At 40.3% G+C, this 27,186-nt stretch overlaps 3 protein-coding genes and 1 pseudogene across 7 annotated transcripts in view; 3 read left to right on the top strand and 1 right to left on the bottom strand.

Annotated features, from left to right (window-relative positions):
* Nucleotides 1-2,897: 2,897 nt before the first annotated feature.
* On the top strand, nucleotides 2,898-16,946 carry TAF5 (TATA-box binding protein associated factor 5). 2 transcript variants are annotated; one of them, XM_039871302.1, is made up of 11 exons: nucleotides 2,898-3,953; nucleotides 5,933-6,170; nucleotides 9,766-10,081; nucleotides 10,840-11,003; nucleotides 11,090-11,243; nucleotides 11,885-12,005; nucleotides 12,869-12,998; nucleotides 14,221-14,385; nucleotides 15,030-15,207; nucleotides 15,389-15,566; nucleotides 15,883-16,946. In XM_039871302.1, exons 1-11 carry the CDS (start codon nucleotides 3,395-3,397, stop codon nucleotides 16,098-16,100), a joined length of 2,421 nt encoding a protein of 806 aa, XP_039727236.1. In that variant the 5' UTR covers nucleotides 2,898-3,394; the 3' UTR covers nucleotides 16,101-16,946. The 2 variants fall into 2 exon arrangements, with proteins under 2 accessions (XP_039727236.1, XP_039727237.1); XM_039871303.1 differs by having other exon boundaries at nucleotides 3,351-3,953; nucleotides 11,108-11,243; nucleotides 15,883-16,937.
* Nucleotides 12,297-12,414, top strand: LOC120610115 (uncharacterized; annotated as a pseudogene).
* ATP5MK (ATP synthase membrane subunit k) lies at nucleotides 16,922-22,244 on the bottom strand. Of its 3 annotated transcripts, none has more exons than XM_039871313.1 (5): nucleotides 22,094-22,214; nucleotides 21,422-21,713; nucleotides 18,496-18,591; nucleotides 18,324-18,416; nucleotides 16,922-17,018 (listed from the first exon to the last, which is right to left on the bottom strand). In XM_039871313.1, the coding sequence occupies exons 3-4, from the start codon at nucleotides 18,580-18,582 to the stop codon at nucleotides 18,327-18,329; spliced, it is 177 nt and encodes a 58-aa protein (XP_039727247.1). In that variant the 5' UTR covers nucleotides 18,583-18,591; nucleotides 21,422-21,713; nucleotides 22,094-22,214; the 3' UTR covers nucleotides 16,922-17,018; nucleotides 18,324-18,326. The 3 variants fall into 3 exon arrangements, with proteins under 3 accessions (XP_039727247.1, XP_039727248.1, XP_039727246.1); XM_039871314.1 differs by having other exon boundaries at nucleotides 21,422-21,541; nucleotides 22,094-22,206; XM_039871312.1 differs by lacking the exon at nucleotides 21,422-21,713 and having other exon boundaries at nucleotides 22,094-22,244.
* Nucleotides 22,245-22,281: 37 nt separating this feature from the next.
* The window catches only part of PDCD11 (programmed cell death 11), a 45,202-nt gene continuing 40,297 nt past the window's right edge, over nucleotides 22,282-27,186 (top strand). For both annotated transcript variants that reach the window (XM_039871300.1, XM_039871299.1), the window contains exon 1: nucleotides 22,282-22,435. The gene's annotated coding sequence lies outside the window, so the exon portion shown is untranslated. The remainder of the gene's footprint in view (nucleotides 22,436-27,186) is intronic.

Raw genomic sequence — 27,186 nt, 5'->3', positions numbered from 1 at the left:
ATTGTAGGCCCCCCAGCTAGTGTTGGATAATTGGTTGGTGTGGGACAAGCCCCACACATAAATATTATACTAGCATATGAAGTAAATAAGTCAATAAATGGGTTATGTAGCAATATTCTAGGCCAAGAATGAATTACTGCACTGAAAAATCAGGTTGAGGAACTCTTCTGGAAGGTATCAGGAAAAGGTAAGCAGGAAAATGTTAAAGTTAACAGACCTATAGGATATAATATCTACATCCTAAGAATCCAAGAAAGGGAAAAATAGAGAAGAAGTATTTGTAGATATAATGATTGCTAAATGCCCAGAACTAAAAATAAAAATAAAAATAATCTCAGATTGAATGGGTAAAGGACAAATCAAGACAGAAAAAAATCTAATCTTAGATACATTAGAGTGAAATGAAAGAACATGAAAGAGAAAGAGAAACATCCAAAGAGAAAGAGCAGCTCTCCTATGAAGTAACAAGACAATTGTCACTAGACCTCTTAAAGCATCCCAAGAAAGAGAGTAGGAGAAAGGGAGTAGGGATCAGAAAGGAAGGAGAAAAGAGGATCGAATATTAATAGTGGGGCTTGCAGGCATTCAATAAACTTATCTCTATTGTGGTGTAACAGAAAAACCGTTCTACTTGGAGTAAGAAACCTCAGATAAGTCCCAGCCCAGACTCTTTGGAAAGAGACAAAGCCAGGCAAAAGATGGACCCCAGAGGGAAGGTGGGTGGCTGTATTTTTTTGAGGACCTGATTCGAGAGACTAAGGTATGCATCAGAATGTTTACTATTCATAATAAAGGAAAACATCTTTCCAGGGAATAGTAAACACACCTGGACTTGTTATTTATGGCATCTAAGTGCTCAATAAAATTACCAATTATCCACTAGTGAATACTCAATCAGAAAAATTAGTTGAATGATTCTGAGGAAAAGGATGCATTCCCCTTTTCTCATAAGCATGTGCTGTCAGATTCAGGTTCTCTCTGTCAGTGCTAAGTAAATGCTAACCAATTCTTGCTTATCTTCCCCCACCCCCACCACGTTGCATAATTTTACTTTAGATGCCCAATTAGATTAGTCTGATATTTCAGTTTTGAGATTACTCTAAATATCATAATTGGACTTTCTTAACATTTACAGAACATTTTTAAAGGTGTAGCAAAAATAACCAATAGCTTTTTGTGTTAGGTATTGAGATGGGACATTGCTTGTAAAATTCTTAATCTTTTAGCAGGAAATGAAATGGGACATCTCTTGCAGAGTTAATTTTTTTAGTAAACCTAGTTTTCTTCCCTCCTTTCTTTGGGAAAAAGGCCCTCTCTCTCAAATCTTGATAATTGCTCTGGCAACTCAGATTCTTTGGCTATTGATAAGGGACATCAGCCCATTGTTAAGCAGAAACGGTGTAAAGCCAGGCAGGGCCCTTAGAGTCTGGGGGGTAGGGGGCTTTAAGCCAAAGGTCTTTCTTTTTACTCTTTAAGAAATATATTAACCAAGCCTGTTTCCCTTTACTCACTTAATAGGCAAATCAATAATAGAAATTAATAGATGATTTAAATAATGAGTTTGTATTTTCTTTTCCTTGTTTAGAGACTGAGGTGGCACTTCAGCAGGAAACCCAAGACCCCACCCTGACTGAGGCAGAAAGAGAAATGAGCCCCATGAAACCCCTGTCTGCAGGGACTACGGCCATTCTCAGCAGGAAGCAGAAACGGAAGAAGAGACTTCCTGCCCCTCAACATCCATACTAGTAAGGGGATTCATGTCTCTTAGAAAAGAGGTAGGCAGGAAAGTTAGTTAGGGAGTTTCAGGTCTGCCTGCACAGACACTGAGGTCATTCTATCTTAGAAGGGTTCCATCATAATCCGCCCACAATTAAGCAAGCCAGAAGGCATTTTTTTAACTCACACAAAGAAACCAGTAGGCAGAGATTCAGGTACCAGTTTAAGCCAGTCACTCGCACCTGCGTAATGAAGACCCAACGACCTTCAACTCACCTGAGTCTAATTATACCATCCTTATAATATGATGCATATGCCCGGAAGTTCATTAATATAAAAGACTGAATTTTGGGAACAAACATGCACAGAAGGCAAAATGATGCATCACTGAGTCCTGTCAATCTTAGTTGTCAATCAAGGAAGCCCACTCCTCTAAGAATAGTAATCACCCACAGCAAAAAGGGATAAAAACCCTTAAGTCTTTGTTACCAGGCCTTTAGAGCCATGCTTCTCTTGCTCAGGCCCACTTCCACTTCTGGAATTGTGCTTTCCTTTCTAATAAAACTTTTCTTTCCTACTGTATTTCCGTGTCTTGCTCAATTCTTTGAGACGTCAAGAACCTGGACAATGCGCCAGGAGAAGGACCTCACTCTCCTTTAACAATATCACCTATACGTTATCTTATTTAATCCTCACATGAAGTAGGTACTTTTATTATCCTTATTTTAGAAATTGGACAACTGGGATAGAGTGAGTTAAGTAACTTGCTCTAGGTCATTAAGGTAGTAATCAGGGTCAAAGGAAGCTAATGAGACCTCAAAACTAACAACGTGAATAACTGTGCTAGATCTTTCCCATGTTCCAGGCTCAATTGTTTTTGTTTGCACCTATCCCACAATTTTGAGAATCAAGTGAGATAAAATATTCAGCAGGGTTTTATAACCTATGAAGCATCCTGTAAAATGGCATATGCTATTTTGAAATATATGATTAAAATGCATAAAATTTACAATTTGTAATAGTCGATAACAGCACAAACACTGATAGAACACATCTCACAGTCACAAAACTCAGATATTTAAAAGCTTTTTATTGAAATAGAACATATATGCTGTGAAGTTCACAAAGCTTAATAGCGCAACTCGATTTTTACAAAAGTAAAAATTGCAAAAAAAAAAAATCACCACCCAGATCAAAATATAAAACATTACCAATATCTCAGAAGCCTCCCTTTTGCAAATGGTATACGTTTTTGAGTTAAAAACCTGGATTCAAATCTTGACACTTTCGCTTTCTTCTTGCTTGACTTTGGAAAGTTATTTAACCTCTTTAGCTCTCGGTTGAGCCATCTGTAAAGTGAGGCTAATAGTAGCCTATAACATTTTTGAATCAAAAGTCGCATAATGTAAAACGTGTAACCCAGTGCCTGAATATAGCTGGTCTGCAATAAATAGTAATTATTTTCAGGCAAATGCAATAGGCGGTCACCATCACCAACTTCCGGCTTTTAGGTCACTCTTTTGAAAGTTGGCCTCGCACGCATTCTTTTTTTACCTTCTTTCTCGCCCCTCCTCCTACCGTAAATCGCCTCCCAAAGATGTCGTAAAATGTTCCTCCCCGCCCTCCATGTGGCGAAAACGCAATCACACTTGACGGCGCGAGGTGGCTTAGCCGCAAGATGGCGGCGCTGGCGGAGGAGCAGACGGAGGTGGCGGTCAAGTTAGAGCCTGAGGGACCGCCGACGCTGCTACCTCCGCAGGCTGGGGACGGAGCTGGCGAGGGTGGCGGCGGCACTACCAACAATGGCCCCAACGGCGGCGGCGGGAACGTTGCGGCGTCGTCGTCGGCCGGCGGGGATGGTGGGACCCCCAAACCCTCGGCGGCTGTCTCCGCCGTTGCCCCGGCGGGAGCAGCCCCGGCGCCCACCGCTGCTCCCGAGGCCGGCGCTTCCCACGACCGACAGACTCTGCTGGCCGTGCTGCAGTTCCTACGGCAGAGCAATCTTCGCGAGGCCGAAGAGGCGCTGCGCCGTGAGGCCCGGCTGCTGGAGGAGGCAGTGGCGGGCTCCGGAGCCCCGGGAGAGGTGGACGGCGCCGGCGCTGAGGCGGCTAACGCGCTTCTCAGCCGGGTCACAGCCTCGGCTCCCGGCCCTGCGGCTCCCGACCCTCCGGGCACCGGTTCTTCAGGGGCTATCGCCGTCTCGGGCTCAGCAACAGGTCCTGCGGCTCCGGGGAAAGGTGAGCCGCGGGGTCCCGGGAAGGCAAAGCCAGTACGAAGTGGAGCGAGCCGGCAATGCCGAGGCTAGCAGGCCTGCTCCTCTGCGGGCTTGTTTTGAATTTCCTGGGCCCGCCTCTAGGGCCACATGCCCGCCCCTTTCTCTAGTGCGCCGGCTGCGCAGTCTAATCTTCTTGCTAGAGCTGTCAGTTCCAGCGAGAGGCTGAGAGCTGTTGAGCAGAGGGATGTATGGGGAAGATGGGCTCGGAGACGCGGGGACCTTCAGGTTTTGGTCCCCTATTCTCTTATTGGGGCTCTCGAGCCTTAAGCAGGTCTGCGTTAACACTAACAATATTTGTACAGTTCTCCACTAGCGTACGTTAAGTACTATAAATACTTTAGGTTCTATGTCCTAATTCTCACAGTTCCACTGTAAAGTAGACATTACCTCTATTTTAGAGATGAGAAAACAGACTGAGAAAGGCCTAGGGACTTGCTTTGGACACACAGCCAGGGAGTGATAGAGCATAGTGTAGTCAGTATTTCTCAAAATACAGGCTGACTACCACGAGTGTTAAATCTTTTGGGGAATGTAGATTCCTGGGTATCATTTCACATTTAGAGAATCAGACCCTGTAGAAGTGGAGCCTGGGAATCTGCATTTTTTGAATAAGGGGTATCGATTTGTGGCTAAGTTTGAGAACCATTCATTTAGGACTAGGCATTGGACAGAACCCAGACACAACAGAGATTGTATCTCTGTTGCTTTTACTTGTGTGGTGCTGATTAAGTTATTCTTCCTAAGATTGAGTTTTTTCTTCTGTTAAATGGGTTATTATGCGGCTTAGATATATGTAAAATGACTGGCATTGAAAAATTTATGCCTGGGTATCCATTCCTGACATCCGAGTGCCCCTCCCCGCTTTCTCAACAACTGTTTTCACAAAGTCTATGCAGTAAAACTCATACCCATATAAGGTCTTAAAGGTGATCCTGAACTAATAATAAATGTTTGTTGAATTAAATTATCTAGTGCAAAGCCTCTAGCCAAACTAATCTTTGTTTCTGAGACCTAATCTTTGCAGTATTGCCAGAAGTGAAGTATGACTGACCATAAATAGTGTGCGAAAATGTGATTTGAGAGCAATCTTTTCTGAATGCTGAATTTTGTGAATGAACTGTAAGACAAATGTAGTATGTTGTTGGTCATTTTTTTATAATCTCTTATCTCTTCATAAACTTGACCTATATTTTAGATCTTAACTCAGAAACCACTGAGGAGGAAACAGCCACCAGAGTAACCAAAAGAATTTATCATTTTTTATTCGCGTGGTAAAGAACATAACAGTATTATAATTGCAATTTAAAAATTTCAGTAATAGAGCTGATTCAATTGACAGATATATCATTGTTTGTATTGCTATATTACAAATATGTACTCGTTTTCTGTCTTGAAATGGTGGTTCTGGAAATTGTTTTAAGCATATTTGTTAGAAATATAAATAAGGCATGTCCTTTCCACCCTTTAAAATGCTTACATTTTATGAGGAATGATAGATGTATACATATGAAGGATCAGATGTTACAGGAAAGTTATACAGAGTACTTAAGTAGCTCAGAGAGTTGGGAATATTACTTCAGGCCATGGCTTGGTGGTGATGGGTGCAATTTGCACTAAGCCTTGAGAGGAGATTGGTATAGTTTTTGATTCGCACATCCATGCTTTATGAAGTTTTTCTTTACAATAAGGTAGCTCAAGGGAAAATATTGGATCTTTTGTTACTGATTTGAAAATTTTAAGATACAAGCTGAAGAAGTTTTGAATGAGCGACTGGAACAAAGTGAAAATCCCATTAAAAGATGACTGTTGCGGAAGAGAGTTTGAGAGGGGAGGGATAAACATTTAAGAAGCAATTTACCTCTGGACCTTAACAAAACAGCCCTAGTCACTTGGTGTATATCAGGGCATTTTTTTGAAAGTTTTTTTTCATTTTTTAAACAGTTGGAAGCGTAGCTGTGGAAGACCAGCCGGATGTCAGTGCTGTGCTGTCAGCTTACAACCAACAAGGAGACCCCACAATGTATGAAGAATACTATAGTGGACTGAAACACTTCATTGAGTGTTCTTTGGACTGCCATCGGGCAGAGTTATCCCAACTCTTTTATCCTTTGTTTGTACATATGTACTTGGAACTGGTCTACAATCAACATGAGAATGAAGCAAAATCATTCTTTGAGAAGTATGTGATTTTTTTATATATATTTAGCATATATAAGTGAGTGAGTATATACACATGTGTGTATATAGTGTATCTGTATGTATATAAATATATATGTAGTGTATACATATCTATGACCACACAATGTAAGAGTGCAACTCAAATAGTGCTTTATAAAGGAGAGGTTCCTGATGCTATGAGAATCTAAATGGAGAGTTTGATTTGGTATCTATGTGTATATAAATATATGTGTAGTGTACACATATCTATGACCACACAATGTAAGATTACAACTCAAATAGTGCTTTATAAAGGAGAGGTTCCTGATGCTATGAGAATCTAAAATGGGGAGTTTGATCTGGTTAGAGAAGTCAGGGAAGGCTCCCAGAGAAAGTGATCCTGTGTGGTGGTAGGGATCATGGTAGGTACAGAGATGAAAGAAGGGCAGTGTGGCTGGAGCAGAGTATAGGGGTGGGGTGTAGTTCAACGTGAAGCTGGACAGTTGGTTAAGGGCTGGAATAGGCGTCCCTGGGCTTTGCTGAAGGTCTTTGTATGCTAAGATCAGTAGGGGATTGTATTGGGTAGGATTAGATTTGGCTGAGATTCACTGTAAACTCAAACAATAATGGCATAAATAAAATAAAAGCTTATTTTTGTTCTTATTCCAAGAGCAATAGGAAGCTGTGTTAGCATTAGAATAGACTGAGAATCACTGAAAACCCCAACAATAGAGGCTTAAATGTGATAAAAGTTTATTTCTTTCTCTCATGAAGTAGGCAGTCCAGGACTGGTATGGAGTCTTTGATCATTAGGGACTCAGTTGGTTTTGATCTTGTTGCTCTACCATTCCTCTCATGCGACTTCCACCAGTGGCATGAGATGGCTGTCTGTCTCTAAGCAGTCACATCACTGTTATAGTTAGCAGGTAGGGCACACATCCTTACTGGAAGTTGCATACACTTTTTCTTTTTTTTTATGTCATTAGTCAACAGCCCCACCTGCCTACAAGAAAGGTAGGAAATATGCTATTTACCTAGGTGCCATTGTGCTTAGCTAATATTCAAGCGTTCTATTGTGGAGGAAGGAAAACAATGGATATTTGGGGACAGTGAGGTATCTCTGCTACAGAAGTCATCGAAGGACCATATCATTATTAGATTCGCATTTCGAAAGGATCTTTATGCAGTGGGGAAAACAGACGGTGGTGGTGGTGGGACAGAGTCACTATAGATTGACCAGTTTTGGAAGTGATTGTGGTTTTCAGCTGGTGGGGGGAGGTGATGGTGATGGTGTGGTGTATATTATTTCTCCTTCCTCTGCAAATGTGTGGAGGTGTTTTTGGTTGTCATAATGAGTAGAGGGGAGGAGCATGTGGCTTAGGGATACCAAATGTTCTAATGTGCAAGTAGTCTCACTTAGCAGAGAACTGTTCTGCCCCAAATGCCAATAGTACCCTTGTTGAGAAACACTGGAATAGGGTGTGATAGTGATGGTGAAAGGAAGTGAACATACTGGTGAGGCATTTGGTGATGGATTGGATATGGAGGTGAGGGAGATGAAGATATCATTGATAAACACTAGGTTTCTGGCTCCCCTGGCTGGATAAGGGTGCTCTTCACTGAGACAGAAAACCCTGGAAGGACCTGGTTTGTCAGGTTGTGGAAGAAATCGAGTTCAGATTTGAATATGCCTTTGACTTATTTAAAAGATGTCAAGTTGTTAGGTGGATGATATATAAGGCTCTGGAGCTCAGGGAAGAGGTAGAGACGAGCTATAAATTGGAGTTGTGTACAGTATTGATGGATATGGATGAGATTGTTTGCAAGGGTTATGAAATAAGTCAATGAGAGGGCTAGGATCTCTAACATTTGAAGAGCTATAAAAGGAGAGGCCAGGGAAGTAGGAAGGAAACCGTGAGAGTGGTGTTATAGAAGCCAAAGAAAAGTGTTCAAGAAGGGAAGTTGTTATATCTGAATCCTGCAGCCTGACCAAAGTATTATAAAAGTTTTCATCCAGGAAAAAAAAAAAAAAAATGAAGGTGGCAGTGCTTAACAGTTTGAGAGCTCTTTAATTTAGTACAAGCAATAGACCCAAAAGCCAGGACTTGTCAGATAACACAGGTACTGGAAATAGAGGAATAATAGACCTTGGGACTCCTGGCTTCTATGCCATTATATTCATTCATTATTTCATGATGCCTTATAGAAGGCATATGAAGCAAATGTTCTGTACTTCAGTGTTTTCGAAAAGAAAAAAAGTGAGGTTGATAATGATGGAACTTCTACCATAGGCTAATTTTTTAATGGTATTGCATCAGTAAACCTCTTTCTCTTCCAGTCTCATGGTATAGCCTTCTCGCATAGGAAGCTGAATATCATAGGGGGACTCTGTCTTCTTGTTATGGACAGTCTCAGCTCTTGTCTGAATCCAGTGCTCAGATGAGGTTATGGGCAGTGACTGATAAAAAAAATAAGAGGATAATATTTCTAATTTCATTCAAATCTTAGACAAAAACCCTTAGTTCATGTCTTTTTTTTAAAAAAATTATTTTATTTTTTAAATTTATTTTTTTTTATGGTGACATTGGTTAACGAAATCCAGTCAGTTTCAGCTGTACTCTTTAACAGTAAGGCATATATATATTATATATATATTTACACTGTGTGTTCACCCTTCATAGTTAGATTTCTTTCTGTCACCACAGTTCATGTCTTGATGAGTAATAATAGGATAACACAGGTCACCATTTAGGAATCTATTGGCTATATGTCTATCAGAGTTAGGGCCCTAATATGTTTAGGCATTGTTTTCTAAATGTTTTTGCATTGTTTGCTGCTCTTAGTGAGTGCCAAATATATGATCTTTAATTTTACTTAATTATAAGAAATTAGGATTTGTACAAAAAAAGTAACATTTAAATTTACTAATTGTCCCCAAGGCTGAAAAGCTTTATTTACTTGCCTCTGGTAATGGTGAGTAAATGGAAGTGCTCATTCTTTGGTATCAACATTTGTTTGTTCTTTAGTCATGTTATTAAAATACTGATGTTTAACAAGTATGTCTGGTATTAAGAATATAAAAAAATCATTAAAAATGGTGGGTTTTATGCTATGTATTGATTACTGTTGAGAGGCTGGGTGATAGGTACATTGAGTTCATTATATTAATTTCTACTTTTGTATGTTTGAAATTTTCCATAAAAAGTTTTTAAAAGTGAGTTTTGAGAGAACATAAAATTTAATAAAGCAAAGATTTTAATATTTTCAAATGTCTACCAATGGTAGCGTTAAAAGAGACTGTCTACCAATGGCGGCATTCAAAAGAGACTGTCTACCAATGGCAACATCTTATCTTTCATTCACTTCTGGTATTTATTTCCAATTCTCTTAAAATGTTTATATTTCATTAGAGAGTTACATTGTGGTCATTTTAAGGGTGAATTCAGAAACTGAATTGTAATTATTTTGAAATGAGTTACTTCTGATCCTACAGCCTAGTCCAGGATTATTTAGACAACTACATTGAAAATATTTTGGTATGTTTATAAATATATGGGGGAGAGGCAGATCCCTTAATGATTACATTGAAAAATGACTTTTTAAAATCACTAAAACAGGTTCCATGGAGATCAGGAATGTTATTACCAAGATGACCTACGAGTATTATCTAGTCTTACCAAAAAGGAACACATGAAAGGGAATGAGACCATGTTGGATTTTCGAACAAGTAAATTTGTTCTTCGTATTTCCCGTGACTCGTATCAACTCTTGAAGAGGCATCTTCAGGAGAAACAGAACAATCAGATATGGAACATAGTTCAGGAGCACCTCTACATTGACATCTTTGATGGGATGCCGCGTAGTAAGCAACAGATAGATGCGATGGTGGGAAGTTTGGCAGGAGAGGCTAAACGAGAGGCAAACAAATCAAAGGTATGGGAATAAACCTAAGAACTATATAATGCAGATTATGAAAAATTGTAGCATTTCCATCTACATGATTTACACATTTTTCTTATAGCTAGTTTGGGAATAATTTTACACTGTATACTAAGTTTCATGTTCTAAGGATGGTGTATATATCAGTGAGAATTTGGGAATAGTTGCATTTAACAGAACCCTGACTACGGTTGTTGAAACAAGTAGGAGTTTTTTCTCACACAAAATGAATTACAGAGAAAGGCCTTCCTGGGCTGGCATGAGGACTCCATAATGCCAATGACCCTAGTTTCTTCTTCACTATCTTTAGAATGTGGCTGTCTGTGCTCACAGATGGCTCTTGCAGCTCCAGCATTGCAACTGCATTCCAGGAAGGCAGAAGGGGGAGGACAAAAGGCATATTCCTGTTGACTCTCTCCCTTTTTATCAGAAAAACAGTATTTTTTCTAAAACTGTACCCCGTATATTTGTGTCTACATCAGCTGGCCAGAATAATATTATATGGCCATTCTTAGCTGCAAGGGAGCCCACAAACAGAAATTATTGAACTGAGCATATTGCTGCTCCAACAAAATCGGGGTTCTGTTAGTAAGGAAAAGGGGGAGATTGGCTATTGGGTAGACAAGTACAGAATCTGCTTCAGGATGTAAATTACTATATTATAATTGCGATTCATTCTGTCAAGATATGAAATGGATGTATTAATGAACAAAAAGATTAATTTAAAAAATGTTGGCTCTTTTCACTTGTAGGTATTTTTTGGTTTATTGAAAGAGCCAGAAATTGAGGTGCCTTTGGATGATGAAGATGAAGAAGGAGAAAATGAAGAAGGAAAACCTAAAAAGAAGAAGCCTAAAAAAGATAGTATTGGATCTAAAAGCAAAAAACAAGATCCCAATGCTCCACCTCAGAACAGGTGAGGAAAAGACCTCAGGAACATGTGTGGAGATATAAGCTGATATGTTTTACAGGGTTCAAGTTTCTTAATAGAGTAATTTCTAGTCTGTTTTTCTTTCACAGAATCCCTCTACCTGAGTTGAAAGATTCAGATAAGTTGGATAAGATAATGAATATGAAAGAAACCACCAAACGAGTGCGCCTTGGGCCAGACTGTTTACCCTCCATTTGTTTCTATACATTCCTTAATGCTTATCAGGTTGGTAAAATAATTGGGTAATTTCTGTCTGGTAAATCATGTCAAAATGGTGATTTATCAATTAAAAGAAACTTAAATATGTTAACTGAATTGGATTTTCTTATTTAAACTCTTAATATAAATATAGCTTAGAGACAGCCATTAAGAAAGGAGAATTAAACACTGCTATGAAAAGATAGCAGGCAATATTTAAAAGAACTTAAGAACTTGTAGATACCAGAATCTTACATATATGTGCCACTCATTTCACTGATTAGAATTCTGCTAGCCTTTGAGGAAGAAACTGAGTAGTTCATCTCCATTGAAATTAGTTTAAGTACTTACATAAACTTAGTATTTCTTATTAAGAATTCTGCATTCCTTGATAGGCTCTTTATAATAGGCTGCTGAGGATGTATTTAGTAAAGTGCAAAAATGATTAACATTTGCTTCATATCATGCGCTTCAAATTTGCACAAAGGGTAAATGATGACATGTTCTCAAAGTGATTTCGAACAGTTGGTTTCATAGAAGAATAAAATCTCAGATGATCTATTATAAGAAAAATAGCTATCATATATCCTCTAAGATGTGATTGTAATTGTCTCCCCTAAAACAGTATTGTTTAGTATAAAGCCTCCTCTTTTTCTTTTTTTTGGCAGGGCCTCACTGCAGTGGATGTCACTGATGATTCTAGTTTGATTGCTGGAGGTTTTGCAGATTCAACCGTCAGAGTGTGGTCTGTGACTCCCAAAAAGCTTCGTAGTGTCAAACAAGCAGCAGGTAACTAAGATGACGTGTCAGGAGGTAAACTCATTACTTTATACCAATCTTGATTCCATGGAATATACACAAGAGATTGTGACCTTTACTGACTTTCACTAGATTTTACCTCAAAATACTAACATTCTTGACAATGAAAAGTGCATTGGAGTGGCAATCAGGAGATTGGTTTAATTACTCTGGGCCTCAGTTTTCTCAGCTGTAGAATGAGGGGATTAAGCTACAAAACTCCTTAAGGTTAAAAATCTAACGTTTTATGATTGTTTGCTTATGAATTTTTAAAAACCTTTAGTCTACAGCCATGCCACCCTGAACATGCCTGATCCCGTTTGATCTCGGAGGCTAAGCAGGGTCAGGCCTGGTTATTACTTGGATGGGAGACCACCTAGAAGACTGGGTGCTATAGGCGTAAAATAAAATAAAATAAAAAATAAAAAACCTTTAAATAGTGGGAGAATGTTTTCTGTTTTAGCCATAAAAATGGCTAAAAAAGAATAAGGTCAGGATTTCATTTTAAAGAGCTTCTTGCTAACCGTTGTTTAAACAAGATAATACATTTTCAGTAATTTAATATTCCCTCGTTTTCATTTTTGTGAAACATTGTGATACAGTAGATAAACTTGAGTTTCAGTCCTAGTTCTAACATTGAATAGCTGTGTACACTCTGGCAAATGAACTGTTCTGAAGCTGTTTCTTCTCCTATACATTGGGATAGTATCACCTAACTTAGGGGCATTAGCACAGTGGGTGGTGTATAGGATGAATTGTTCAAATGTTAGTTCTTCTCCTGAACTGTGATGTGATTGCTTTAAGATGTCTTAATGAATGTACTTTTAAAAATCAGTATCTCTGGACCATTTTAGATCTTAGCCTAATAGACAAAGAATCAGACGATGTCTTAGAAAGAATCATGGATGAGAAAACAGCAAGTGAGTTGAAGATTTTGTATGGTCACAGTGGGCCTGTCTATGGAGCCAGCTTCAGTCCAGATAGGTAAAGTACAAACAATAAAAATTAAGTGCTACTGTATTATATTGAAATTATGTAAATGTTAACTACTGGAAACATTATGCAAATGTTGCAAAAATTCCTGTTAGAAAAATCTCATGGTTGCCTGTCATTCATTATCTTGCCATTTTAGAATCTTGCCATTTGCTAATTCATCTTGGGGTACTGGTATAAAAGATAGCAACAAAATACATACCCGAATTTACAGAATCAAAATGCAGAGCTTCAGGGTTTGTTGGTTTTAAAAATTAGCTTTAGTTTTGTATAACCTTGGTAGGGGTTTGATTTGCTTCTTTGGGTTTTGTGGCTACTGCTGTCTTCTATCATCTTCAAATTTACAACAGATTCCTGATATGAAAGGCATATTAGTTATCAATTGAAGATTTATTCTTGTATAATCAAAAGAACTAGGAGGATACTAAGGGGAATTTGAAACGCATAAATAGGTATTTGCCTATTTTTTATGATCTCTAACATTGTTGGAATGAGAAGGGTGTTTCGTATTTATCATACCATCTGTGTATCTTCCTTGGATAGCTTTTAATCCATCAAGATTTTCATCTTTATGAGCCTCTGAGAATGAGGTTTTTGTTGTTCGATAAGGTTTAGCCAGAGGATACATTTTTACTTGAGAGGAACTTTTGATTTCAATGAAAGCTATAATACTCTGAGTAGTTCAGTTCAGTTTTTATATTTATCCTTGAAAAAGGTAGAGTATTATTCATGTGTCTATAGTGTTTTTTATTTTTTGCTTTTTTTTTTTGTCAAGACATTTTTAAATTCTTAAACAACTTATACAGGATAGGAAAATAACATTTCCATTTTAAAGTAAAAAATTGTTTAGGTGTGACATATCACATTTCTTAGAAGCCTTTCTCAATTGACCTTATTTGACCATACTTTTTGTCATTGTCCTTTTTTTTTTTTTTTTTTTTTTTTTTTTTTTTTTTTTTTTTTAAGAACTGATTTTCCCGAATAGATTTTTAAAAATATCTAAACTCATTCAGTAGGTGCTCAGATGTAGGGTGTCACGACTAACATTAGTTAGTACTTTCAACTCTTGTTACCTACTGTGCATTTCATGTATAAATTGCAAGTGAGAATGTAGCATGTCAGCTATATTTAATGTAGTCAAATGTACAGAGAAACTGGACAGGCAACTGAAAGTTATTCTGATAATCAAATATATTAACTTCTGTTCTCTCAGGAACTACCTGCTTTCCTCTTCAGAGGATGGAACTGTTAGATTGTGGAGTCTTCAAACATTTACTTGCTTGGTGGGATATAAAGGACACAACTATCCAGTTTGGGACACACAGTTTTCTCCATATGGATATTATTTTGTGTCAGGGGGCCATGACCGAGTAGCTCGGTAAGAACATCTTGCGACTGGGTCTGTTCTAAGAACAGAATGGTTTCTTGTTGGGAATTACAAACTCCAGGCAAACTGATTTTCACTTCTGTTATTCAGGATCAACTTTTTGAGGATGTCAGCATTTATAGCTCCCTATCTGAAAACGGATTTGGGAAGGAGTATTACTCTCTGTAACCATGTCTATGCCAAGAGTCCTGAGCCCTGTTTTTCTTCCTCAAGTTAGCTTATTAACACACGTTGCCTGCCTCCCATCAGCTGTCTAACCTTGTCTTTCACCACTGTAGCACCTTTGTTTCCATCATCTCCTTTAAAGCTCAGGATGAGGTAGCTCAGGTGAGAAACTATATGATGGCCAAAACTTTTCTATGGGTTAGACTAGGAGCTGGGGTAAGAGAAAGAGGTGGGGGTGGGGTGGGATATACAGAGAACTGAATAATTATAAAATTAAAAAATGTTTGTACTAGATCAACTTAGTTTTTAAGAATGTTATTTAGTCTCAATCATTCCTTCTTTCCCTCAGGTAACTAGTCAGGGAGCCCATTTGAAGCTAACATTTCACAGGGATGTTTATTTTAGATAAAATTTTCACATTTCATACTTAACTATTAATCATCTTTTGCTTTTAATAAATTTTTTAAAAGGCTCTGGGCTACAGACCACTATCAGCCTTTAAGGATATTTGCTGGCCATCTTGCTGATGTAAATTGTACCAGGTTCCATCCAAATTCTAATTATGTTGCTACGGGCTCTGCAGACAGAACTGTGCGGCTCTGGGATGTCCTGAATGGGAACTGTGTAAGGATCTTCACTGGACACAAGGTATTTTTACACCTTCATTAGTCTAGCATACGAGGTTGCTTTTGAGATAAAAATATTTTAAAAATTAACCGGTAACCCTTTTTAAAGATACTATTCATACCACTAAACTTAAAAATTCTGTCTTTTTTTCTTAGATATTTTTAGCCTTACTTTTGACCCTTTCCATGGACTTTTTTTCTAGGGACCAATTCATTCCTTGACATTTTCTCCCAATGGGAGATTCCTGGCGACAGGAGCAACTGATGGCAGAGTACTCCTTTGGGATATTGGACATGGTTTGATGGTTGGAGAATTAAAAGGCCACACTGATACAGTTTGTTCACTTAGATTTAGTAGAGACGGTGAAATTTTGGCATCAGGTAAATGATTAGAAATGACTTTGTGGTAAAGGGTCAATAGTATGTTAAAACCCTTGAGTGTTGACAATTGCAAAATTAAGTTCTGCTGTTTTAGGTTTTGCTTTTCCTTAGCCATTATTCCAGAGTGACGTCTTACTTGTATATTGACTTCTCAGGATAAACTACTTGAAATGCTCCTTTAGAGGGAACAGAGCTATTAATCAAGTTTAGATTTTTTACCAATCATATACAGTAAATACACATAGTATACTTGACAAAATGTCAGAAGCTAAATATAGTAGATGCTAATAAATGGTCTCCTTTGACTCTCCCTTAGGTTCAATGGATAATACAGTACGGTTATGGGATGCTGTCAAAGCATTTGAAGATTTAGAGACTGATGACTTTACTACAGCCACTGGGCATATAAATTTACCTGAGAATTCACAGGAGTTATTGTTGGGAACATATATGACCAAATCAACACCAGTTGTACACCTCCATTTTACTCGAAGAAACTTGGTTCTAGCTGCAGGAGCTTATAGTCCACAATAAACCATCGGTATTGAAGACCTTTTGGAAGCTACTGTTTGAAAAAGGGAGACTAAAAGCAAATACCTCAGTGATTAATATTTAAGCTACAAAGAATGTTTTGTCTATACGGATCTGGAAGTATGCTGCTTGGAAAATCTGAATAGGACAGTTCCACGTTTCTATAGCAACCACATTTAACTAATTTCCGTTAGTTGAATAAGAGGTATTATGTTTGTGGAGGGGACATTATGGTGCTTTGGATTGTGTGGAAACTATGCATTTTCTGTTCAAATCCTATTTTAATTTATTATGTTCAGAAAAAAATTGATTTCAATAATTCATCTTCTAGATTCAGATTGAGTAATATAATACCATCTTGAATTTTAGCTGAAGAATTCTATGAGCATGTATGTTTCTGCTGTAAAAATGTAGTTACTGTATGGCACTCAAGTACTATTTTAAATGATCCACCAATATTTTTGCTTGGCCCATGACTAGTGGAATGTATATAACTGGGTAAGGTGAACTACAGTTCCTAAGAGTCAGATAAAGTACAAACATCCAAGGACACCTGAATTTACATCTGTTAGATTTTGAGTGCTCCTAACCACTCTATAAACCAGGTGAAGAAATTTAGCTTTCATGTTCTACTTCAGCTAAAATAGCTATACACAACCTAGTACACTTGAAGTCAGACAGACATTTCAGTTGCTTACCTCCAATACTGAGCCTTGCTTTGGGAAACTAAAAGATTCAGACCAAGTCACTGCCAGTTTTTTTGCCTTTGTTGCATTTTGTACAGTTTTTATATTTTTGATACCTTGTAAATAAAGACAACCAGCTTTTCCAGGTTCATAATTTATTGTACAAATTGAGTATCACATGATGAATTGACATTAACTTCTCCAAGCATGAACAGACGAGGTACAGTTTAGAATCCTATAAAAAAAAGAAAAATAGTTTAGGCACAAATATGTTTTAAGACATTCAGTAAATTACAAGACTGTGAACCCTCTGAAATTGAATGCAAATCCATCAGATTGTGAAAGGAGTCAGTTAACTCCTTCACCCCAAATTAAGGTGTCTCTCAACTAAAGTCAATTTAACCTAACACTCCACGTTTAACAAAAGAGTTGCCCACAATTCAGTATGATCCTAAACGTACACTACTGGAAAATTCGAGTACATAAACATTTCAAACAGCAGAAAACAGGTATGTATCTGTTATTAAATATCTGAGACAATTTCTCCATTTGTATAATGGGGATATTACAACTCTCTCAAAGTTAGGTACCTAACATGGAAAATTAAACAAAATACTACGTATTTGTCAGGACTAAGCCATATACCACTGCATTCTGGGATATGCAGTTCCCTAAGGACTGGAAAAGCTCTTAAGAGCAGAGGGAAAATTTTGTTTGTGGAGACCTACATTAGATAAAAGATCTGTTTTTGGGTTTTCAGTATATATCTACTGCCGACACAAATATTTATTCACTCAGCATGGGCAAATGGGGGTTGGGAGCACTATAAGAAGCAAATGAAGTCTGGGGATTTAAGGAAAAGATAGAACTGCTTATAGGAAAATTTCAAATTAGCAAAAAAAGGATATAATTGCAACTGATTTAAAAGGGTGGTTAATAATTGTTACATAAAGAGCTTATATGAGAGAAATAAGGTCTTCACAAAGTCTCAATTGTTAAATGAGAAAAACAAGAGAATAAAAATACAAATGGTAAATGTAAAACATCAAAAAGACAAATTATTTTTATTTATCAAATTAAAAACCAGAAACATTCAACATTTGGGCAAGAGAGACAACTTCTCACGAAGGTGGGTGCCCCACAATCCTTTGGGAAACAACTTCAGCCTAAGAAAACAATCGTAGATATAGACTTCATGCTCAAAATCAGGCATAGTAATGTTATTTCCATTTAAAAAAATCTAATAGGAGACAGATTTCCTCTGCAAAATCATATATCCGTGAGCGCTCATTCAAATTAACAAACATACTCGTTATAAGACAAAACAGTCATGAATCATAGCCCATGAAACCCAAAGAAAATACACAAAGTTAAACCAAAATGTCAACTAAAATTGTCAGGGTAATGGAATATATGTAATATTTTTTTCTTGTATGTAATAAATTTTGAATAATGATAATTCACTTTTATAGTCAGGGGAAAAAACCATAACATCAAAATAGCCTAGTTATAAACTTTTAAATAAATGTCAGCTCCTTACCTTTTATGTTGCTTTCACAGCTGGAGTTTTTTTAGATCTTAACTTGAAGTATAAAACAAGCAAAGCAAGGCCTCCATATGTGGCCAGTACACACTGAAAGAAAGAAAAAAGTAAACAGGAGTCGCTGATACATTATTCTAAAATATAACTGCTTAAAGGCATTAATACTTACATTCATTCTACCTGTGATCGTATAAGAGTTGAAATATTTCTTAATGCCAGTGAAATGGAACTGGGCATCAGCTTCTGGACCTGCCATGATTTCAATCTTAGAAAGAAAGCAACAATAAATTGGTTCAGATGCAATTTAAAAAAAAAGTTTGTGTTTAAAAACTTGAAAAGTTATCGCATATGAATATAAGTTTTTTATGTATAGTCTTGCACAACATAGCAATAGCAAGCAAATGCTGGAAAAAGCCTTGAACATGAGAATCTTCTGGAAGGAAGAGTTTACACAACACTCCAGAATATATGTCAAATCACTCAGCATAAGAAGAGAACATGGTTGTCTCTAAGTCCACCCTCTGACTCAATATTGCTTGATGTTTTCATTCCTGGCTCTATATCATAGTATAATGTACATGGAATTAATCAGTTTTAAGATTAGCTGAAAGTTGGAGCTTGTGAAACTTCAAAGTTTCTCAGAGGGGTAACCACTAACTAAACAGCTTAACTTGCAACCATTCCTACAGTTTTTAAGACCTCCATGGTTAGATGGTGAAGGGATCATTTATGAAATGGAGTTGACACATAGCAGCTATCGGTGGTGGTGGGGAATCCTTCCTAATCCTTACATCAAAATAGAGAAAAGATTTAAATGTAAATGGTGAAACCAAAAAAATCCTGGAAGAAAACATGGGCAAATATTTTAATCATTTTAGGGAAGGCAAAATAAGGACAAAAAAGGTGAAACATAACCAATCTCATGATCAAAAGAAATGTAAAATGAGATCAATATTTAACCATGAGACTGGCAAAGATAAAATTATGATAATAAGCAGAAGTAGCAAGAGTGTGAAAATAAGTGTTCCCTCTGTTCCCTAGAGCAGAGATCCCCAACCTCTGATCTGTGGCCTAGTACTGGTCTATGGTCTGTTAGGAACTGGGCTGCACAGCTGGTGAGCGGTGAGCAAGCGAAGCTTCACCTGTATTTGCAGCCACTCCCCAGCGCTAGCATCACCACCTCAGCTCCACTTCAGATCATCAGGCATTAGATTCTCATAGAAGCACTGGTCCCTGGTGCCAAAAAGGCTGGGGACCGCTGCTAGAGTGTAAACTGGTACAATTTCCTTAAGTACAATTTTGTAGTATCTTTTAAATTATAAAATTAGTATACCCTTTAATCTAGTTGGTTCATTTGTTCTCCAGGAATTTACCCTTATGGAAATATTACAAAGTGGAAACATATTAAATGGTTCAAGGATGGTGACTGATATACTGTTTATGAAAGTAAATGGGAAGAACTACAAGTCCATCTACAAGGGACTGATAAATGGTTTCCACTGGAGGAAATACAATGTGTATAGTAATGACATGGAAAGATCTTTGTAATGTTAAAAAAAAAATCCTATTTCTAGACAATGTATTACAGAGTACATCAATGGTTCTTAAAGTCTGGTCCATAGACTAGCAGCATCACCATCACTGGAAACTTGTTAGGAATGCAAGTTTTCAGGCCTTATACCTCAGGCCTACTGAATCAGAAACTCTGAAGCCCAACGATCTGTTTTAATAAGCCCTCTAGGTGTTTCTGATGCAGGTTCAAGTTTGAAAAACACTGCAGTAACAGAACACTCTGGAAGAATATTTAGTAAATTTTTCATAGAAGTTTTATCTATAGTACCTATGTATTTTACAAAGACATGTCTCTCTCTTATAATGAAAAATAGCAAAAGCATATGCAAAGGTCACCAGAACAATGCTTGGAAATTCGTATGTATGACCACCTATCTACCACGACCGACGCCACGCCGAGTCGATTGGCAACACAGACGAGCCGGTCGAGGTCCGGTCGAGATTGGTAGGCAGTGACAGTGATACAGCTGGTTCTTGATGAAATGGAAGAGGGAGAGATCTGTGAGGAAGCCATTGCTATGGAAACTGGTGCAACTTTACCATTCAAGGGCCTGCAGAGGCATTCCCGTGCATAGAATTGTCAATAAAAATTTTGGACAAATGACCTTAATTTTGAACACTGTTTCAAGAACATTCTTGGAGCAATGAAAGAAATCTAAACTTTCTTGGACCCCCTCAGTAGCCTTGGCCTGTCCAGCCCAAGTAGGAAAATTGCCATTAAAAGAAATCTTTGTGATGTAGGTTTTATATTAACTGTTTCATTTTTCTAACTTGTTAAAGGCATACTCCTCCCCCACCCCCCAATTCACCTTCATGATACATTTTTACAACCTCATACTATCAAGCAGGTTTCTAGGAGAAACCCTACAGAAAACAAGGACTTCATATTGTGGAATTAACCCCTATTACCTTGAGCCTAACAAAAATTTTAGGAGGATATGTTGTGCAACTCAAACAATTTAAGGTGCTTTAAATTTCCCGCTACACAATATGAGAAGAAGGCTGATGCTTGTGATATTCCACAGAGGACTAATTCTGACTGAAGAGAATGGTATAGGAACTGCGATTTAGTTTGGGTCTTAAAAGAAGGCTCTTGAGAAGCTGAGATGAAACGGAGTGAAAAGTGGGATGTTACTGGTGAGATAAACAATGCAAGCAAAGCTTGGAAACACTTAGGTCTGCACTCTTCAACAAACTGTTGAGTGCCTTTGCGGGATAACTGAACTGAACCTTGCTTTCCATTTGAGTTATGCTTAGGTTTAGAAAAACATATTAATGGAGAAAATTACCTAAGAATAATTATACCAATTGTTACGTAGTAGCCTGCGGGAATGTCTAAGCAATAGAGTCTTCGCTTTTGTTTTGTAATTAAGTGGCAAATAGCTATTAAATATAATTAATCCTTCTTCCATGCCTCTCCTCACTTGTAAAATTGCATTTCAGGAAAAGCCCAAAGTGATCAATTGCCTTGGCTACTTTCTATTTGTCGATACTGCGGTCTTCATGTATGACTGGACACCTACCTGGAATGGCGAGATCACGCAGTAAAGGAGGCAAAAATGAGCGAGTCGCTCAGGTACCAAAACCAGCCTCCTGAACTTCAAGTTTACAGTTCTCTGTTCTGGCTCCCTCCTAGGAAAGGCCTTCCAGTTGACAGAACATAGTGAAATGAAAAATCTAACCGGTTTACCGCGCGGGCCTGGCGAACTGCAGGGGCCGGGCCACACGCAACATTCGCTTTGACAAAGGCTGCAGCCTAGCTCAAGGAGGCCTGACTGGGCAGCTTCCTTAGCACAGCTCAGTGTAAACAAACTGCTGTGGGCATACAGAGAAAAAGAGGTTAATTCGGTTAGAGGTGAGGTCAGAAGCCCAAGTTCTCATCCAATATTACGTCACTGGGTGACCTTGGGGGACTTACTTCGCTGCGGGCCTCATTTTCCTCCAATGGAAAATGCAATCTAAGGGTCCTCGGGAGCTATGGGAGCCTTTGGAGGCACCTACACGCCTCGCCCCGAGTCTGTCCGATCCCTCGCGCCCCGGCCCTCGTGATCTCTAAGTCCTTTTCCATTCCCCACCGCTCTCGTCCCTCAAAGCGAAGCCGTCAAGATGTTCCCGGACCAGGAACGATCTGGTCCTAGGTCTGTGCCACAAAGCAGAGGAGCGAGGTCCCAGCCCAAGTTCCCCTCCACACCTACCTTGCAAAAGGCAAGAATTCCGCAGGCTGTGTCCTTCAACCTACGAAGCTGCCCCTCCGCCCGGCCGGAAGAAACCGCCTCCCCCGCACGCGATCAATCGGCCTCAGCGATTCAGCCTTTGACATCGATTGGCTACGGTTCGAAGTCCCGCCCTTCCGCTTCCTGTCTCTAAATCCCCTCCCCCTGTGCGGTCCTAAGACCCAGCATAGCAACGGAAGAAGGGCGTTGAGCCCGCCCGCGCTTCCGGGAGGGCTGCGTTGGTCTGCGTGTGTACGGGTCTCCGCGTGTGTGACTGTGGTGGCGCGGCCTCTGAAGTTGAGAGGTGCTGGCGTCGCGAGCCTGGTGAGTGAGGTCAAAGGCGGGAAGGGAGGAAAACTTGTGGCTTCTAGGTCTGTTCCAGGGCTAGGTCCCCCGGGTCCCTGCCATGCGCCCTCAGTGCCGGTGAGTGGTTCAACCACCCCAGCCCGGCTCAGAAGCCGGCTCTGCTCGCGTGGCTTCTGTAACATCAGGTTCTGTCTCTGAGAAATAACTTAAATTCCTTCTTTGTCACTGGATCAACTGACTCTTTGAAGCTTCAGTTTCCCCTTGTTTGAAATGAGATTAATGATGAAATTCCCAACAAACTAGACTCCTCTACACTTCACTATTTCTGTGAAACGTACACCTATTTTTTAAAAAATATTTATAGGAGTTTATTTTAGCCAAAACTGATGACGTACACCCGGGAGCAAGATTTGAAATGTTCCAAATATTAGGCTCCCTCTCAGTGGTCGTCTCCACTACAGCCTCAAGCCTTTCTGCATTCTTATTCCCAAGTCTTTCCGAGCCAACCCTCTCCTGTCTTCCATTCTCACTTACACCTAGTTATGGTTCTCTTGATTTTTTTGAGGGATTCTCGAACTGAGAGACGGAACACCGAGGCAGTAAGCTGGAAGTAGCGTTTATTGATGCTGGCACGGGCTCAGCAGATTGTTATCCAAAGGCTGAGCCCCGATTGTAACATAATGGGCAGTTTTATACAATCTTGTCATTCTTACACAGCTACAGATATGAGGAAGAACATTGGTTGGCAAGCTATGAGAAAACTGATGCTAGCTGGAGAGTCATTGGAAGAGGGAGGCAGTCAGGAATGAACTTGTTCAGGCAGGAAATGTCCAGGCAGGGTCAGGCTGCCACATTCCCCCCTTTGATGCTCAGACCCAGGACTGGGTCAGAGAGCATCATCTCCTTCTAATTTTTGGTTTAGAGGCTGGTACCTCCATAGCATGAGGACTTTTGCTGCAGTTTCTCTTTCTACTATAGCCTCTGTGAGGGAGGTGGTTGACCCGATAACAAGAGGCAACAGGCATGGGAGGAGGAGGCCATTCCCAAGGAGTAGGAGTACTATCCCAACTAAGGTCTTAAAGCCACCAAAAGTGAAGAACCAGCCTCCAAAGATGTTATTAGGGTCCCATCCTTTCCAACTTTGGACGCACACATAAGCTATTTTCCTAATATTAGTAGCTATGGCAGTCAGGGCTTTGCCATTGTCATATTTTGAGGCGACAATCAGTCCGGTTAAACTTTCTGCACATTCCTCCTTCTTCTGCTAATAGATAATCTAAGGCTAGGAGGTTTTGATAGATAGCTGACCACATATGGGATTGTTGCCTGGCAAGAAGCTCTAAGGCAGTTGCAGTCTCATTGGTTATGCTCTCAAGAACTGCTTGTAATCTAATGATTCAGTTAAACATGTATATAGGGGTTTCTGTAACCCCAGCTCCCATCTTGGGCCCAAGTTGTGGGGCCATAGCATTGGATAATATGGTGGGGTGGCCATTTATCTCCCCCTCCTCCATGTTTGTTGTCCCCCCTATTTCAAGTGATCTCTAGTTCCAGCCTTTAAGTCTTGATATAGGGGAACACCTAGCTCATTTCCTCCTTGGTCAGGTAGAAGGAAGAAACCAGGCCAAATGCTCCCGACGGTGCAGTTTCCCTTCCAGTTCATCAGGAGTTGCATATAAGCCCACTTTCCACAAATCCAGGAGTCCATCGGGTGCTTTCCAGCTTTTGGGGCTGGTGGAATTGAGGTTTTTACAGAATGTGCTGATAGCTGGGATGGCATGGAAGAGATTAGGGACAATGCCATCCTCTATAGTACAGTTTGTGACAGTCGAGTTTTGGTTTGAGAGAGTGCCACAAGGAGGAGTTAGCTGCATTATTATTGGGCCAGTACCAGGAAGGAGCCTTGGGCCACCAGTTTAGGTCTGTGATTTAAAAATAGCATTCTTTTACATGGGGTTTCTCCAACCCACTGAATGTATCCTGGACCCATCCAGCTAAGACATTCTTCCCCTACCACTTCTGAGGAGAGGACCTAGCTCTGGGGTCGGCCCTATTTGTGGCAAGCCACCATGTAATTCCACTGTAGGAGGTAAAAAGCGTCTAGACTCGTTCTTTCCCAAGGCCAATGTTCTCTCATGAGTGCTCCTCCCCAAACCCAGCATTTAGTGACACCAAGTTCATGGGCTATCCTCTCAGCTAGGTCAACAAAGAGGTTCTTCCCTAGGGTTGGGAGGTCTAGGTTTTGGCCCAAGTTGGCCTTTAAGCTGATGATACATTCGTGAGCTTTGGGGCCTAGGAGACAGTGTAGGCTTAGGTGTGGTTGAATTACACAGCCATTGGACAAATTCTCTGACTTCTGGGCCCTCTGCATGGTTATGGGCCTCTTCTCTGCTTGAGGTCAATTGCCAACATACCTAAGTTTCCCCTAATTTTTCAGGCTCTTGGCAAGATTGGCTGTTTAACCTTTCTGTACCCCATCCCATATTGAAATCCCCAGTGAGTGCAGAGTGTGACGTTTAGGGCACACCCTTTGGGTAGACTGGTTATGGAAGTGAAGCCGTTGTCAGCGTTGGACCCTATCCTGTATCTTTGCATACAGGATAGGGAAGAAGTGGGGAGACTGGTGCCACACACGTGGTGGAGTACGAGAAGGAAAAGAGTCTTTAGGGGTACCATCCTGATGAGATGTTGTCCTTAAGTTTCTGCCACACGTAGATTGTTCAGTTTCCGGTGTGACCAAAGCGGGGCCGATGTCTTACCCTTGGTCTGTTGGCACAGTCGGTGTTTTCTTCCGGAGAGTTGCCCTGAGGGGCTCAGAAGAGTCTGGAGCACCCTCCCACTCTGCAGCTGCACATTTAGTCTGCTGCGATGTATCCAGGGCATTATTTCAGCAACCTTAACTGCAGTAGGGATAGACAAAATGACAGTAAAGGGGCCTCTCTACAGGGGTTTTAGGGACTAAATGTTCCACTCCGTTACCCAGACACCAGACAGAGTCTTCTGGCTTAAAGGAATGAATTTCAGTGGTTCAACTGACAGGGAACCTTTCCCTAACCCATTGGTTGAGAGTCTGGAAGGTGGTCCCCAGGGCCTGAAGCTGTTGTCTCAGAGTCAATTCACCTATTTCCTTGAGGGCTCTTCATAGTCCTTTGATGACTGTGGTGGCTGCCCATACAGGATCTCATAGTGGGAGAACCCTGTCTTCTTGGTTTGGGCTGACCTGATTCTTAATAGTGCCATGGGGAGGACTTCGTTCCAATGTATATGTATCTTCTGACATAGTTTTCCCATCTGAATCTTAAGGGTCCTGTTCGTATGTTTCACCTGTCCTGAACTCTATGGTTGATAGGTGGTATGTAATTTCTATTTAATATTTAAATTCTTGGCTAGTAGCTGCACTATTTCTGCTACAAAGGCTGGCCTGTTATCTGAGCCAATGGTAATTGGTAGGCCAAATTGTGGAACAGTTTCTCAGAGAAGCTGTCTGACTACTTCTTGGGCCTTCTCAGTCTAGGTGGGGTAAGCCTCTACCCAACCGGAATAGGTGCAAAGACCAAGAGATATTCGAGGCCCCGTGATTGAAGCATTTCAGTGAAATCTACTTCGAGGTCTTTAAAGGGGGTGCCACTGACACTTTGGACCCCCAGTGGGGCACACAGCCCTTGCCTGGGGTTGTTGCGGGCACAGACTTCACACTGTTCACACACTGCTCTGGAGATGCTAGAGCCAGGGGACGTAGAAGGTACTGGCCCAGAGTGGTTTCTAGGGCAGTGCGACCAAGGTGAATCCTTTGGTGAAACTGCTTAACAAAAGCTGGGGCGAGGGTCCCAAGGACTGCAATTCACCTGTCCTTGAACTTCCACTATCCACCGGGAAGGAGGCTGCTCCCCTCTTCAGTCTTAAACCAGGCTTCTTCTTGAGGTGAGTACTTGGGGTCCCCATTTGGCTAAGGGACTGGGAAACAGGGAAGCAGTTAGAGCCATAGGGCTAGCCATCTCCTCGGCCGCTGCCACTTTGGCAACATGGTCTGCCCTGCAGTTGCCCCGGGCTGTTATGGTGTCCCCTTTTTGATGTCCTCTGCAGTACATGACTGCTGCTTTCTTGGGCACCCACACAGCATCTGAGAGTTCTAGAATTTTCTTTCTATATTTTATGTCTTTTCCTCCAGACTTGATTAGACCCTTCTCTTTGTACAGGGCTCCGTGTACATGGAGGGTGATGAAGGCAAACTTAGTCAGTGTATATGTTAGCGCACACTCCTGCTGCCAGCTGAAGGTCACGGGTCAAGGCGATGAGCTCCACCTTCTGTGATGAGATTCCCCTAGGCAGAGGTTTTGCCTAAATGGTGGAATGTAGGGTCACCACAGCATATCCTGCAGGGTATTCTCCTCCCCGGGAGACTGTCAAGTCTGTCAAGTCGGGTTAGCTGGAAAACACTTCTTCATCCATGACTTCAATGCAATCATGGTCCGGCTGGCTGGACCCAAGGGGTAGCAAGGTCGCTGGGTTCAAAGTTTGTACTACCTCTTGGCGAATGTGTGGATTCTCGCACAGCATTCCTTGGTATCTGACCACCTGGGCATTAGTTAGCCAATATTGTCCCTTGTACTCCAGTAATGTTATTACTGAAAGTGGTACTCAAACTGTCAGTTCTTGCCCCATAGTCAGTTTGTTGGCCTCTGACACAAGGAGGGCCATGGCTGTTAGTGCTCGCAAGCAGGGTGGCCAGCCCTGGGCGACAGAGTCAAGCCGTTTGAAGAGAGAAGCCA

Source organism: Pteropus medius, unplaced genomic scaffold, assembly GCF_902729225.1.
Source record: "Pteropus medius unplaced genomic scaffold, Ma_sr-lr_union100, whole genome shotgun sequence".
Lineage (NCBI taxonomy): Eukaryota > Metazoa > Chordata > Mammalia > Chiroptera > Pteropodidae > Pteropus > Pteropus medius.
The sequence above is the reverse complement of the archived record's forward strand: the minus strand, read 5'-3'. Positions and strand labels throughout refer to the sequence as shown.

What these genes read in the sequence shown, in the direction of transcription:
- TAF5 (XM_039871302.1), top strand. Translation starts at nt 3,395, where the DNA reads ATGGCGGCGCTGGCGGAGGAGCAGACGGAGGTGGCGGTCAAGTTAGAG. An exon ending in TAGTGTCAAACAAGCAGCAG is followed by an intron (nt 12,006 to 12,868) that starts GTAACTAAGATG and finishes GGACCATTTTAG; the next exon opens with ATCTTAGCCTAATAGACAAA. An exon ending in GCCAGCTTCAGTCCAGATAG is followed by an intron (nt 12,999 to 14,220) that starts GTAAAGTACAAA and finishes CTGTTCTCTCAG; the next exon opens with GAACTACCTGCTTTCCTCTT.
- ATP5MK (XM_039871312.1), bottom strand. Translation starts at nt 18,582, where the DNA reads ATGGCAGGTCCAGAAGCTGATGCCCAGTTCCATTTCACTGGCATTAAG. An exon ending in CGATCACAGGTAGAATGAAT is followed by an intron (nt 18,417 to 18,495) that starts GTAAGTATTAAT and finishes TCTTTCTTTCAG; the next exon opens with TGTGTACTGGCCACATATGG.